Genomic DNA, 13,689 nt, shown 5'->3' on the forward strand with positions numbered 1-13,689 from the left:
TCAACAGACCTTCGACTGGAGAATAGAACAATTCAAAACAAGGATCTAACGCCGTTTGAAAACTCCTCTTGGCCCAGGTAAGGAATGACTGTATTCGGCTCCAGGCTTATCCTTCCTCAATTCCAAAGATGGCTATGCAAAGAGGAACGAAAACATTGAATTGAAAACCACCAGACGAGTTTCATGAGCAACCAAGCCAGTTCTTGAGCATAGACTTGACTGCACACTCATAATCCTTCCTGTTCTCAGAATTGTGAAATAGCCAACCAGAAGATGTCGTAGCAACGCGCTCAAAAGCCTGGACCAAACGCGTCAAAACAAGCGAAAGTAACGGGAAACAGTGAATGCCGTCATGATATATTGAAGCCAGAACATCAGCAACGTGAAAATACTAGATCTGAAGCAAGTCAACTATCATTCTAAAATCAAATATTATGGCCCATCGTTCTCTAAAGTTAGGATATTCGCCAGGCTTCGCGGGCTGTGCTGGGAGCTCCTCTGCAGCTGGCCGCAAGCAAAGTGGGCACGTGATGCATATGCAAGATCAAGGGAATGACTAAGCGACAACGGGCAAAGAGCATCGGATAAAGTTTCCCCGGGTTCCGACGGACAATCCAAGAGTCATAGGTGGGATGCTTCATGTTCGGAATTCCTTTGTGCCAGGGAAGACCAGCTATTTCCGAGCTGTTGTCTGCTCCATTTCTGCTGAAACTAACATTTTCTCAGAATCAAAATTAACCATGATTGGCTCTACTGTCTACATAGCATAGACCTGGCATTGTGGAGACAGCCCAGATGGCTCCCAGTCGTCACTCAGAAACATCTACGCGCGGCCGTCGCGCCAGCCGTTCCAAGGTTGTCTCGTACAAAGAACCCAGTTCTGATGATGATTTCGATGACTCTGATGATTTTGATGATCATGGTCATTCAAATGGACCTACGCGCCGTTCATCCAATTTGAATGCCAGACAGACTACCAGAGCAACAAGAAGCGTCCGCGCACCTGCTCCACAGCCCCAGCAAACCTCTTCCCGACGCGGGGGCCGAGACCAAAGGGCTAATACCAGGGATAATGCTATTTCGAGCACGAAAGGTTCAAGTCCAAGGAAGGCGGAATCACATTCAAAACATGGAGGGCATTCAAAAGCGTTCTCAATCACTAAACAGGAACATGACGGGCCTATCCCTCCATGGCAGACGCTTCCGTATCAGATACTTGTACAAATCTTCCAGTGTGCTTCTTATCCGCTCTATAACGATAGATTTCATCCAACGTCTTCCATCAAATGGCTTCTCGATACGGCTCGTCTCTGCAAAGCGTTCGCCGAGCCTGCCTTAACGGCTCTATACCGCTCACCCCCTCTCCTTCCATCTGACAGACCGCACGGCTTGCTGAAGCTTCTGTCTGAATCACCTGATATTCATTCTTTCAATTACAATGTGAAAATCAAGAGACTCGAGGTTGAAGTTTACCAGACATTAGCCTATACAACCCCAGGTTTGGGTCACGTTGATCTGGGAGCGTTAATCCGGCACACGCCACAACTGATCGACCTTGAACTTTTCCACATCTCTGATAGACCGCCGTACAGGGACCTTGGGACGGAAAGGGGCCTCAAATGGCTGTATCCCGACTCCCTCTTCTCGGCACTTGATGAATGTCAACGAAGTCTCGTCGTATGGCGATGGAACGCGAGGATGACTGGGCCAAAACAAGCCTTGCCTAATCTAAAATCAATACATCAAACTGTGCCGTTCAGAACGATCAGAGATCTTGCTTTTGTAAACTATAACTCGTCCAAGCGCCGACCCAAAGATGCGCCAAATGATCCGGATGAAGCTGTACTCGCTGACGCACTCTCTGTTTTGCCTAATCTTAGGTGTCTTCATTTCGAGATTTCTTCGATTGTGAACGGCAATCTGCTTCCGCTACTCCCAGTTAATCTTTCTCATCTTTCTTTTGTCAAGTGTACTTCTTTGACCTCTGACGATTTGCAACCGTTTCTCATCAGCCACGGTCACCATCTCAAGGAGTTGATCCTTGATCACAACCAATCTCTTGATCTCGCTTTTCTGCCTACCCTTGCATATTCATGCCCTCAGCTCGAGATCCTGAAAATGGATCTCACATTTTACAGCTCGCACTCTTTCTATCATGACTCAGAGCCGCTCTACGCCACACTCCTGGATCAAGCCGAGATACCCACTTGGCCCAAAACGCTCCGTTGTATCGAACTGATACAACTCCGCAACTGGACTGCCGGATCAGCCGAAACTTTTTTCCAATCCCTACTGGACTCTGCCGCGGAGCTACCTGACCTCCGTAGGCTCGTCCTCAAAGTCATACTGCAGATCGGATGGCGCGACAGGGCCCGCTTCCGAGATCGGTGGATAGGCAAACTCAAACGGGCGTTTCTCAGACAATCCGACCCTCCAGATCCTAACTTGCGGTCACTACGCACGTTCAAGAAATGGAAAGAAGGGCAAAGGAGCTTCGATCATCACGGGCAAACATTGTTTGGGCAGTCAGAAACACCACATAACGGCGCCAAACCCGAGTCTGACAGTGACGCACCCCTCCTTTTGCGAAGAAAGAGTACCCGAATTGCTCAGCAGAACGAGGCGGCTGCCGTTGAGCTCTCGCAAGGAGACCGACCTCGTCGAAAGAAGCGCAAACTTCACCATGAGAGCGATAGCTCTGACGATGACGATTTCGGATCCGATTTGAGTAACTCCGAGTCTGATTCTGACGTTGCCGCAAAAGGAGAGAGCCATGTTCAGGGCATGTGTGAAGTAGTAGACATTCGGATTGACAACTTGCGCCCGGCAGAAGCGCAGTTCAATGAGAATGATTTCCTGGATTCAGAAGCTAGTGGAGATGAGGAGTGGGATGGGACAGATCGTGTACCTGGTGATGAAAGATACGCTTGGTAAAAGTGATTTGTCTTTTTTTTTTTTGTTCTTTTACGATACAAATTTCGGGAACTGGGCGTTTATGGACGGTGGGATGGATCACTATTGGGACGATACCATGGAAGTTTACGCGTTTCTTTGATTGATCTTGCTCTGCTTTGAAAGAAAATCACCATACATAGTTTCAATACGACGTTGAAGAATGGTTTGAAATGGTTGAATATGCGTGATTTATGAAATCTAGCGATGCAATTAAATATGCGGATTATAGTATGAGTAATCTATACTGGGAAAGTGAAGAGTTTGGATACAGAAGATCCACTGCCCTGAAGAATGCCAATGCTATGCCTGACCTGCCCTGCAGCCGACGCCGCGCACATCCTCCGATAATCCTAGCGGGGAACCTTTGATTTGGTCTCTTTCGCACGATAGCCTTGATATGATGACCAAACTGCAACAATTTCTACTGCCACTTCAGATAAGGACGGTGATGCGTTGTCATGCCGGGAGTTACTCAAACGACAGACTCATACTTGAGGACCGCAATTGCGCATATGCTATTGCATCGCGTCCCAGTGTCATTTCTGATGAGAGAGCTCCCCAAAATCCTCATGCGGCTTGTCTCGGATTGCCCTTTCGTCATTTTTGGGTCGGCATATGCAAGTTCAGTTCCGAAAAGTCCGTCAAGTTGCAGGACCGTGATGTTGTATCCAGATATATTGACCGATTGAGGATCAGAGCCCTCCTCAATGCCCATTGACTCTGCCTCTGTACAGGGATTTGTGAAATATACTTTGTTGAGAGGTGCAGGTCGCTTATAAGATGTTCGGCGTGTGTGATCAAGGCATCGCGTCTTAACACCGAAGCTGTCATTATACCGTGCGTGAAGGGTATCTGTAGCACGCATGACGCGAAAAGAAACCCGTAGAGTAGCTATCATGCGTGATAGGAAAAAGAGGTCGCAGAGTCGCTTAGACGAACCAACTCACGATCCACCATAACAAGAGAACGGCTCCGACGATGATCGCCGCCAGTTTGAAGATCGCCACGCGGTTCCCGCTCTTCGCCATACGACCGAGTCGGACGGCGCTGCCTTTGAGAGATGTGGAAAAGTTAGAGAATGTCTCATTCTAATATAGAAATGGGGAAATGATTAGTTCATTCACTTTGGAAAAGTAGAGTTGATACAAGGAGGTGGTCGCAGGATTGAAGAGTATCCAAGCTCCCGGGGGCTTGCAGTGGAAGGAAAAGTCAAGTCAAAGCAAACTAGACGTACGGAGCTATCTATGAGATCATGGTTTCGCGCATTGTCGTAGATGTCAATGGTCACGCCTCGAAGCGCGGAGATCTTGTGGGACAGCTCATCGAGTCGCGAGTTATTTTGCCGTTCGCGCTCGTAGGCTTCGGACATGGCTGCTTATGTAGAATAAAACAGTAAGGTAGAGGGTTCTTGTTGTGCGTAATAGTGTAAACACCACGAGATGATTCGATTTTGAGGAGCTGAAAGGAGGAACAGCTAGGTTGATGATGGAGATGGCGCTGTGGTACGGAAGATAGGGGTTTAAAGAGAAACAACAGAGTTCACGCTGTCGGCGGTTTAGACGAGTTGTCGCCTGGAGCAGCTGATAATACGGATGACGCATGCGTACGCACAGCCTCGTAGTGGCTGGTAACCAGATGGCGCAAGCCATGGATTTCACTCACTTATTATTCTTATCTCGTAAAAGAAATCATCACGGGATCCTGAGGTCTCATTTCCGTCGTGTTTGAGACTTTCTCTCAATTTTCTTTTATTAAGCTGTGGTGGGGAACTTTCTTCCTCTCACTTACACCTTTGTGTCACTCTGCGATAATACCGAGCTTCCTCGAACGGCATCGAGCTGTCGCATTCCTACAACTCGAGATTCTTTTGATCGGGAATTTATTTTGTTTCGCCTCGAAGGCAACAATCAAAAAAGAATTTGGGGCTTTGATCTGATTTTTTACCCTTGACGATGGTTCAGGACACTGGAGCTGATGAGGCGGGGCCCTCAGAAGCCCCTCCCCCGCTGCCCGAGGGATGGTAAGGGTTCTATGCATCTCTTCTTCACCTCCATGCTAATAAAAAGCGTATAGGACTGCGCAGTGGGAAGGCAAGACTAGAAAGTATTACTACGTCCAAATAAGCACAGGAGTTTCGCAATGGGAGGTCCCTACAGAACCCGCCCCGACAGTGCCAACGCCGGGTGGGACCCCGCAGCAGACCACCGATCCTTTCCAGAAACCCTCTGATCCATTGCAATCGGCACCAGAGGCTGAGGCTGGAACAGCTAGAGGTTTCGAGGGTGGCTCTGAGCCTTATGGCCAAGATCGCGGGCTGGTATCGGTCAGTGAATACCGCAGCGGGCTGGAGGAGCGACAAGGATTAGTGCTAACTTCGACGGGGTTCAACAGGATCTGGCGACAAATATGATCTTTGGGAAGCAAAACAAGCAGAGCCACTCTGGTCTTGGTGGTCTCGCCAGCTCTTTCTTAGGTGGTCATGGCTCTCAAGGCTCTTCACAACAACAAAGCTCCCACAGCGGCGGTGGCCTGGTGGGGCAGATTGCAGGGAGCTTGCTCGGTGGTCACAAACCTCACGGTCAACAGCAGCAGCAGCAGCAGCAGCAACAAACTGCCTCATCAACTGGCCACTCGCAAAGCAATCTCATGGGGATCGCGGGAAGCATATTGGGGGGACATACTCCGGTAAGAACGACGTCTTGAGTCTCTTGTGTGCGGTCCCTGACATCTTGATAATAGCAACATCAAAACCAACAATCCGGCTACGGATATTCATCTGGTGGCCACTCGACAAGCGGAGGCAGCGCATATACTGGCCAAGCTCCGCCTGCTCAATATCAACCCTCTGGCCAGCATAGCACCGGGACGACGCCAAGCCATTTTGGCTCATCCGGTACGTCGCAGCAGCACCATGGCGTGCAACAGTATGGCACCACTTCTCAGCACGGATACGATGGAGGCTCTCAGTATGGTCAACCCTCCTCTGGGCCGTATAACCCACAGCAAGAGCACCAAGGTGGATTTGGCGGTCATCACGGCCAAACATCTAGCCAATATGGTCAGCACGGTGGTTACGGTTCGCCTGCCTTGGGAGGAGGACACAATCAGCCATATGGGCACCAGCAGTCACAACATCAGTATCCACCGGCGCCTGGTACCGAGCCCTCGTACGGTCATAATCAGGCTTATTCCCAACAAGCGAGCTATGACTACCCGCCGCCGCCGCCATTGAGTTCTCACCCGCAACACCAAGGCGGTATGCCCGGTCAATATCCTCCCGGACATGGCGGATACTCTGAGCTTTCAGGTAATCAGCCCGGTCATGGCGGCTCCGGTTACGGGCAGGGTGGAGGCTACGGTAACTATGGAGGGCCGCCAGCTCCCGAGTGGCGCTAAAGGTGGTCAATATTTGACATTTCGAGATTGTTTCATTCTGCTTTATTTTTTTTTATTTCATTTTTTTTTTACTTTTTCCCTTTGTTCATGCCATTTGCAGTTTCATCCTCTTCTTGTGTGTCTAAATTTGGGCTATGAAGATACCGCTGAGATTAAAAGGTCGCAAGGTCGTAAGAGCAATCTATTACAATTTGGGTAATGAGCTTAATTCAGTTGATTTGCTGGTAACGTATTTTGACGTTATTTATCGCCATTTCAAGAAATGAAACGACCTCGATTCAACTCCATCAATAACTGTAATTAAATAATTTGCTGTGAAATATATTCAAAGACTCTCAAGCCAGCAATATTCACCACAGAAGTTGATATTTGGCATCAAGTCATGAGCACTACACCCAGGTCCTCTATGAGTTCAACCCGCCAACTGTCGCTAGTACGAATGCAGACTGTAGGGGGCTTCACAAAGACCATTCATGCACTCCTTGAGTCCGCATCGACTAGACCCAATCAAGCTAGTCTTCGATCGGCGCCGAGCAGTTCGTTCGTCCAAAAGTTTCGAAATTTCGCAAACCAAAAGGGAATCTCCGACTGCATTTATCAACAGGTCAACATTTACTTGAACCTACAGATATTTTTCACAACGACATATTTTTGTCGTCCATTCGGTTTCCAAAGATGGCATCCGTGTATAAATCTCTTTCAAAAACTGCGTCCAATGGCGCTGACGCCGCCGACAAGCCCAGCGCCGGCGTCAAGCACAACCGCCAGCGAGTGTTGATGTTGACCTCGAGAGGTGTGACCTATCGGTGAGTGGAGGATCTATCTGTTCATGATTGCTCTGTAAGAGCGGAGAGCTTGAAGGACTATCCGAGAGACGGTGTTTTACATCGAGAAACGACATGAGGAAGAGAATGCAACATCGAGTTTAGATGGGCCTGGAGTGGGTAAATGGCAGCGCCGAATATCACAGGGAACGTTGAGGAGATTTTTTGTTTTGCGTTGCTACTAGGAGGACTTGACCAGACTTTCAACTGGATATCTCTAGGCCATCTGTTCGGTTTCTAGGCTCATACGACCACTGCATCCTTCAATTCTTAGACCAGAGACGATATGCCAGGCTTCTCCGCTCTCGCAACATGGACTTTCCTAACGCAGACGATTCGTTGCATTGGGAAATCAATCACTAACAAGACACCCGCAGTCACCGACACCTGCTCAACGATCTGAATGCTCTTCTCCCGCATAGCCGCAAAGACGCCAAGCTCGACACCAAGACGAAGTTGTACCAACTGAACGAGCTCGCGGAGCTGTACAACTGCAACAACGTGCTCTTTTTCGAAGCGCGCAAGGGCCAGGATCTCTACGTGTGGATGAGCAAGCCGCCCAACGGACCAACCGTCAAGATGCATCTGCAAAACTGTACGCCTTGACCGCCCCATCCACTTTCTCACACTTCACTCCCCTTTTCTCTCATCAAAACACACCTTCTAACCCGCTTCTTTTTCTCTAAACCCACAGTGCACACAATGGAAGAACTCCACTTTACCGGAAACTGCCTCAAGGGCTCTCGACCCATTCTCTCATTCGACTCCAACTTCGACAGCGCTCCTCACCTCCGCGTGCTCAAGGAACTGTTTACGCACACCTTTGGCGTTCCCAAGGGCGCGCGCAAGACCAAGCCCTTTGTCGACCACGTCATGGGCTTCACTCTCGCGGACGGCAAGGTCTGGATCCGGTGCTACCAGATCAACGAGAGCGAAGTGGCCAAAGCATCCTCTTCCTCTAAATCCGCCGCCGACTCCTCTGGCTCCACCGCTGCTTCCACCGACGACCCCAACGCTCCTACCTCCCGCAGCAAGTCCGACTCCGGCAAGGATATCAACATCAGCCTGGTCGAGATCGGTCCCCGCTTCGTCTTGACCCCGATTGTCATCCTCGAGTCCAGTTTCGGCGGCCCCGTCCTCTACGAGAACAAGGAGTTTATCTCGCCCAACCAGATCCGTGCAGAGCTCAAACTGGCCCGCTCGGTGAAACATAATAAGCGCAGCGAAGCGGGTCTCGACAGACGCTCGAAGCGCGGCGATCTCGGTCTCGTCACCCACGGTGGAAAGAAGCGCGAGGGCGATGCGTTGGCGAGTAATCAGCTTTTTGCTTAATCAGTTGTGTTCCTTATATTATTTGTTCTCCTTGAATGAGTTTCCTCTTCGGATGATTCGTTCTCCTTGGATTACTTGTCTTAGATCTCACGTTACCCCTGGTTGAATTTCCTTTCCCTTCCTTTCCTTTCGCCGGATGGCTTCGGCTACAAGTGGATGTTATTTGATTAATAACATCCATTTCGCGGTCTTGAGAGTTCGGGTCTCGAAAGTCAGAAGAGGAAAACGATAAGGGCGGAAAGTAGCATTCATTGTCCTGCTATTTTATTGCATACCTTAGGTCATGGCGTTGTATTGGAGTACTTTTTCTTTGCTTTCTTTCTGTCAGTTGTGTGCAAGGGAGGCGCCCCTGGAAAAGCAAGAAGCTCTAGCTTCTCATTTGATTTAATATTGTTATATATTCATTTACATTTGAATCAATTCAATCAATGATTTAACAAGGCTCAGCTTCGTCCCGAATATCAAGCTCAAATTGAATTTTGAATAATATAGATGTTTCTTTTTGTCTCTATATAAGATACTAGCTAAGGTATCTTTGGTACCAAGGGGTATTTCCTCCGTCATTCTGTACATGAACGCATCAGTGGGTAGAAGAAACACATCTACTGGCGCGTTCATGTTGTGTAAGTCTGCAAGTCTTACGGTTGGATCCAAATCCGACATGTAACCAAATATACCCGAATTCAAAAAATACCCGGAAAAAAAAACACCAACATCGATACCAACACCCAAAAACGCCCTGCGCGATATGGCAGCTCCTGCAGGATGCTCTCGCTCCTCCCTTTTCACATCGGACACCGGATGTCTCCCCAGGCAAACACAAACAACAGCCCAATGCAAAGAAAAGCGTCACGGAAGGTAAATAAGATCATATGGTCGAAATCAATCCTCACATCTCAAAAACATCACAAGCCAAATCATCATTGAAAATATGTGAGGGTCTGCTGTGTGCGCGGCCCGTCGGTGTGCCGATTGTAGACGTTGTTTCAGGTGTTTCCTGCAGTGACGGTGACGGTGACAACGAAGAAGGCAAGGAGAAATAATCCTGAATTGGAGCTCGGCCTGCATCATGCTCCATGTCATCCTTTAATCTCTTCGCATATTCTGGTGTTGTCGAGCCTGCAATTGACACTCTTGGCACGCCACGCAGGTCACGCAGGGGCTCCAAGACCGTTTGGCCACGATGGTCGCCCCACGCGCCTCGACAATTGCCATCGATTAGCTTGACACGAAGTTCCTGCAGCTGCTCGCATTCCGCCAACACGCGGCACAGCTTAGCCACTTGGTCGCGCAGGCCATCTGTCAGGCCCATTCCGCCATAATTGTACTTGACCATGCCGGTATAGCTGTCGACATGGTGCACGGTGATGTCAAACTTGCGAATGCGCTGCGTGTATCTCCCTGAAATGTACTCTGGAAAAGGGTACGTTCGGTTCGGGACCAGCCCGGAAGGAAGCAGCCATCTGTATCCAAATGATATGCCCGCCCATGCCACTTCGAGCTCGAACATGGCGTTGCCGTACATTTCTGTGGCGGCTTCTTCGTGCAGTTGCCTATTTGTAGCAAGAATTGCGGTGTGGCCCCGTAGCCACGCGTGCTTTTTGGTATACCCTGGTACCATGATGGTGGTGGGCAGGAGATAGCTGTATATCTGGTTGCGAAGCTCGAGCGGGAGCCGGAGCAGCGGAGAGGAAGATGCGGCGGAGGAGGCATCTGATGTAGCAGTCGATGTTGCGACGGCAGATGAGGGAGGTGCTGACGCCGAGCCAGGGCCAGGTGTAGACACCCGGCTGAGCGGTGGTGGCGTTGGTAGAGTGAAGCGCGGATCTGTAATTAGTGAAGCGGATGCGATGGTATGGTGCTGCTTAAGCTGTTCCTGGTCGTGTTCGAGCTCGCGGGTGTTGCTCTGGCCGGCAGAGCTCCGGGGAGAAGGACAAGAGGATAGTGGCGAAGGGGGAAAGGCTTGTTGGGAAGACGAGGCCGAGGGGGCAGTGAAGTATTGCCATTTCGAAGAAGACGAAGGAGAAGCGGCGTAGCTGAACCTGAATGGGGGAGTTGGCTCCACTGCTCTCTTTGTAGTGGTAGTCGTCGTGGTAGAAGACGAAGTAGACGACGAGGACGTGGACGAGGACCACGCGTATGAGTATATCGGCGCCATGACGGGTAAACCTGCTTCTGCAGAATGGCTAATTGATGAAGCTTTCCAAAGTCTAGAGAACGGCTCAAGCTCGGGGTTAGAAGTGCAAGGGTCAGCAGTAATAGTATATATGTGCAGACATGGCTGATGCGTGATTTGTATACACAGTTCGACGATCGACTGGGGTCCGGAAATCAGGGGTCCGGGCTCGTGTGACTGTTGTCCTCCCTCCGACGTCGGTCGAGCCACCGAAGCTGCCGCGGCTATTACCCCCGAAAGGCCGGGTAATGTCCCGTGGGTGGAGTAGAGGGAGCGGATGGTTATCATATCTTGGAGATAAAGTTACGCTATGATTCACTTACCTAGTTAACCCTTGTCACTCCCATCTAATCATCTCCTTCTCCGCCTCTTTCTGACGTCCTCAACCAAACCTTCCAACGCCATCATGATACGACGACAGAGCTCCAGTCTCATCGAGATGGCTGCTCTCTCATCGATCTCATGGATTGGGTTTACTATGTTTTGTTTAGCTGACGTTCGTTCAGGCCAGGTCGACGAGAGTTGATTAACAAGTAACTCTACGACTGTTTTGGACGTCATCTCCCTATACACAAACAAGCCCAGCATCTTTCTCCAACCCCTTCTCATATTCTAAACAGTGCTTGATTGAATATCAACTGGACACGAATCCCTTTTGCTGCAAAATATACATACCACTTTGATTTCGCAGCCCGCAATCACCATCTACTACCACAATGGTGCTCTTCGAGAATCTCGCGACGGAGCTCCTTGTCCAGGTCTTCCGCTCCTGCAATTCTCTTGCCGACATTGTCTCTTTATCTTCGACATGTCGGCGGTTCCACAACGTTCTCTCGGGCTCACATAAGCTGCAGCTCCTGGCGCACGCTGCAGAAGCACAATACGGGCCTCTTGAAGACGCCATCCAAGTCGTGACACACAACGCAAGCCAACCGGCGCATATGATTCGCCAAGTGCCCATCTCACTTGCACTACTCCGTCAGATTGTTGCCGTCGGTCGCGTCGCCGTGCAATGGGAAGATATTTACCCTTTGAAAAAGTGGAAACACAACTATGAAGAGCGACGCCTCCTGGAGCCTGCCGAGCGACGGCGGTTCCGCCGCGCCTTGTACCGTCTGTGGCTCTACACAAGGGCGTTTCATAATCGAGCACATCCCCGTGAGACACGACTATACCGGCCCATTGTCCTTGAGCGCGCCGCTCTCCTGCACAACTGGACCACGGCCGAGCTCGCAGACATTGAAGACGTGCGTGAAATCGTCCGCGACGTGCTGCAGTCGCAAATATGTCCCAGTAACGGGACGATTCAGCGGAAATTCCGAAAACGGTTTCCGGATACAGACACGCAGTTGTTGTTCAATGTCCATTTGAACTATCCACCTCCTGCGCCGTCATTGCATACGTATTTTACCCAACCGCAGAGCAATATGCCATCTTATGCACAAGCTACTGCGTCTTCGATAACCATTTCCCTGCCATCACAGCATGAATCGGCCGTCGCCGGCACGCTTGACGCAGGAGGAACCACTGAAGAAAATGCCGAGGAGACCGACGCTCTCAACCCACCATCAGCATTCGCAAACACCTTTTACTCCTATTCTCCATATGACGGAGCTTCTTCCTACTCAGCATCTTCTCGCACCTCAGCGCCCGCATCATCAACAACATTCTCATCCTGGCCCCCGCCGCCACTCTCCTCCTCTCTAGCCAACAATGCTAGCATCGTCGGAGGACATTACGCGCCCGGAAGCGGAAGAAACACGTACTTTTCCAAATCCCCCTTTGCATCACGAACGCCAACTTCCAAATACCGCCCAACCCCGACCCACGAGCCCGGCGCCGAGGGCTGGGGTGACGAAATCCCACACTACTATGTCGTCGAGGACATGCTCAAACTCGACCCCGCCCAGATTCTCTACCTGCGCTCCCACGCCCCGTTTAAGCGCCAAGTCGAGCAGTTCGTCCGCAGCCTCGGCGACTGGTTTGAGAATAATGGCGAAACATTTTCCCAGACCCTCGAGTGGGTCCTGGATGAGCGTGGTACGTGCGTGGATGAGTTTAGGGAACTGCTTGAGGGTGGGGATATTGGTGTAGTTGGAAAGACTCTTGAAATTTGACACCCCTTCCCCCTTTAGCGTTTTCTGCGGTTTGGCATTATCTGTTATTCCTTTTTTTTTTTCCTTTTTTTTTAACTTTCCCTTTTTCCTTTTTTTCTTCTTCTTCCCTGTTCCACTTGATCCCATTCATTGGGTTCTCCCTTACGAATTTCTATTCGAGTTCCTTCACTCTGTCATACTCTGTCATAACATAGCTGCACATCAGGATATTAATGCCTCTGATAAAACTGTGCCTCAATCAATCACATATCAACATCAATATCAAGTATCAAGTTACAAGTGACAAAGGATATGACGGTGCTAGTACCGCACCATCCAGACTTCCAGCGATAACGATACCAATATCAAACGTCCTTTACTGAAAAACGGTTCTTCGATACGAGAAAAGGAAGAACTTAAAAACGGGAGGGAAGGCCCAAGAGGTCAAACCGATTGGGAAAAAGAAGAAGAACAACGAAGAGATGAATGGAAAAGGAGATACAAACGGATCGGATCGGATCGTGGAGAAGAAAGAAGAACTGAAAAGGGGTCTGTCAAACGGGCCCTGTCATTTGTCAAACGCGGTCTGTCAAACGGAAAAGAAGAAGCACTCTGAAAAAAAAAAGAAAAGGCAAAGGAAGAGGAAAGGGAAAGGAAAGGGAAACATGAAAAAAAGAAGAAGAAAAAAGGAAGAAAGAAAGAAACCACCCAATCCGTATCAGTATTCCATATCGCGTTGACCATTGACACGTTGACCATTGACCATTGACCATTAGCCATTGACCATTGACCATTAGCCATTAGCCATTGGCGCGTTGAATGTTGATGCATTGCAACCAAGCATCGAGCATCGAGAATCGAGCATTTGATCAAAAGTTCGTAAAACACTAAGTAGCCCATCTGAGCGGCC

General features: G+C 49.7%; 6 protein-coding genes across 6 annotated transcripts; 4 read left to right on the forward strand and 2 right to left on the reverse strand.

The window, feature by feature from the left end:
- Positions 1-669: 669 nt before the first annotated feature.
- Positions 670-3,108, forward strand: L228DRAFT_249345 (hypothetical protein). The gene has a single exon (XM_018333078.1). The coding sequence runs from the start codon at positions 796-798 to the stop codon at positions 2,932-2,934; it is 2,139 nt and encodes a 712-aa protein (XP_018186148.1). The 5' UTR covers positions 670-795; the 3' UTR covers positions 2,935-3,108.
- A 776-nt stretch (positions 3,109-3,884) lies between these two features.
- Positions 3,885-4,324, reverse strand: L228DRAFT_269896 (hypothetical protein; the record flags this gene model as incomplete). Its single annotated transcript, XM_018335334.1, has 2 exons — positions 3,885-4,043; positions 4,190-4,324. 2 exons carry the CDS (start codon positions 4,322-4,324, stop codon positions 3,885-3,887), a joined length of 294 nt encoding a protein of 97 aa, XP_018186149.1.
- Positions 4,325-4,579: 255 nt separating this feature from the next.
- Positions 4,580-6,708, forward strand: L228DRAFT_262528 (hypothetical protein). The gene is made up of 4 exons (XM_018334426.1): positions 4,580-4,975; positions 5,029-5,278; positions 5,347-5,640; positions 5,695-6,708. The coding sequence occupies exons 1-4, from the start codon at positions 4,908-4,910 to the stop codon at positions 6,349-6,351; spliced, it is 1,269 nt and encodes a 422-aa protein (XP_018186150.1). The 5' UTR covers positions 4,580-4,907; the 3' UTR covers positions 6,352-6,708.
- Positions 6,709-6,935: 227 nt separating this feature from the next.
- Positions 6,936-8,967, forward strand: L228DRAFT_249350 (Brix-domain-containing protein). The gene is made up of 3 exons (XM_018333079.1): positions 6,936-7,157; positions 7,553-7,770; positions 7,870-8,967. The coding sequence occupies exons 1-3, from the start codon at positions 7,027-7,029 to the stop codon at positions 8,505-8,507; spliced, it is 987 nt and encodes a 328-aa protein (XP_018186151.1). The 5' UTR covers positions 6,936-7,026; the 3' UTR covers positions 8,508-8,967.
- Positions 8,959-11,077, reverse strand: L228DRAFT_249351 (hypothetical protein). The gene has a single exon (XM_018333080.1). It carries the CDS (start codon positions 10,969-10,971, stop codon positions 9,397-9,399), a length of 1,575 nt encoding a protein of 524 aa, XP_018186152.1. The 5' UTR covers positions 10,972-11,077; the 3' UTR covers positions 8,959-9,396.
- Positions 11,078-11,185: 108 nt separating this feature from the next.
- On the forward strand, positions 11,186-13,077 carry L228DRAFT_174529 (hypothetical protein). Its single transcript, XM_018329509.1, has one exon. The coding sequence runs from the start codon at positions 11,400-11,402 to the stop codon at positions 12,798-12,800; it is 1,401 nt and encodes a 466-aa protein (XP_018186153.1). The 5' UTR covers positions 11,186-11,399; the 3' UTR covers positions 12,801-13,077.
- The last annotated feature ends 612 nt before the right edge of the window (positions 13,078-13,689 follow it).

This window comes from Xylona heveae (genome assembly GCF_001619985.1).
Source record: "Xylona heveae TC161 unplaced genomic scaffold L228scaffold_9, whole genome shotgun sequence".
Lineage (NCBI taxonomy): Eukaryota > Fungi > Ascomycota > Xylonomycetes > Xylonales > Xylonaceae > Xylona > Xylona heveae.

Bases quoted from the DNA above. Each gene is read 5' to 3' on its own strand.
- L228DRAFT_249345 (XM_018333078.1), top strand. From the start codon at position 796: ATGGCTCCCAGTCGTCACTCAGAAACATCTACGCGCGGCCGTCGCGCC.
- L228DRAFT_262528 (XM_018334426.1), top strand. From the start codon at position 4,908: ATGGTTCAGGACACTGGAGCTGATGAGGCGGGGCCCTCAGAAGCCCCT. The intron at 4,976-5,028 runs GTAAGGGTTCTA...AAAAGCGTATAG, and splicing joins CCCCCGCTGCCCGAGGGATG to GACTGCGCAGTGGGAAGGCA. The intron at 5,279-5,346 runs GTCAGTGAATAC...GGGGTTCAACAG, and splicing joins AAGATCGCGGGCTGGTATCG to GATCTGGCGACAAATATGAT.
- L228DRAFT_249350 (XM_018333079.1), top strand. From the start codon at position 7,027: ATGGCATCCGTGTATAAATCTCTTTCAAAAACTGCGTCCAATGGCGCT. The intron at 7,158-7,552 runs GTGAGTGGAGGA...AGACACCCGCAG, and splicing joins TCGAGAGGTGTGACCTATCG to TCACCGACACCTGCTCAACG. The intron at 7,771-7,869 runs GTACGCCTTGAC...CTAAACCCACAG, and splicing joins CAAGATGCATCTGCAAAACT to TGCACACAATGGAAGAACTC.
- L228DRAFT_249351 (XM_018333080.1), bottom strand. From the start codon at position 10,971: ATGATAACCATCCGCTCCCTCTACTCCACCCACGGGACATTACCCGGC.
- L228DRAFT_174529 (XM_018329509.1), top strand. From the start codon at position 11,400: ATGGTGCTCTTCGAGAATCTCGCGACGGAGCTCCTTGTCCAGGTCTTC.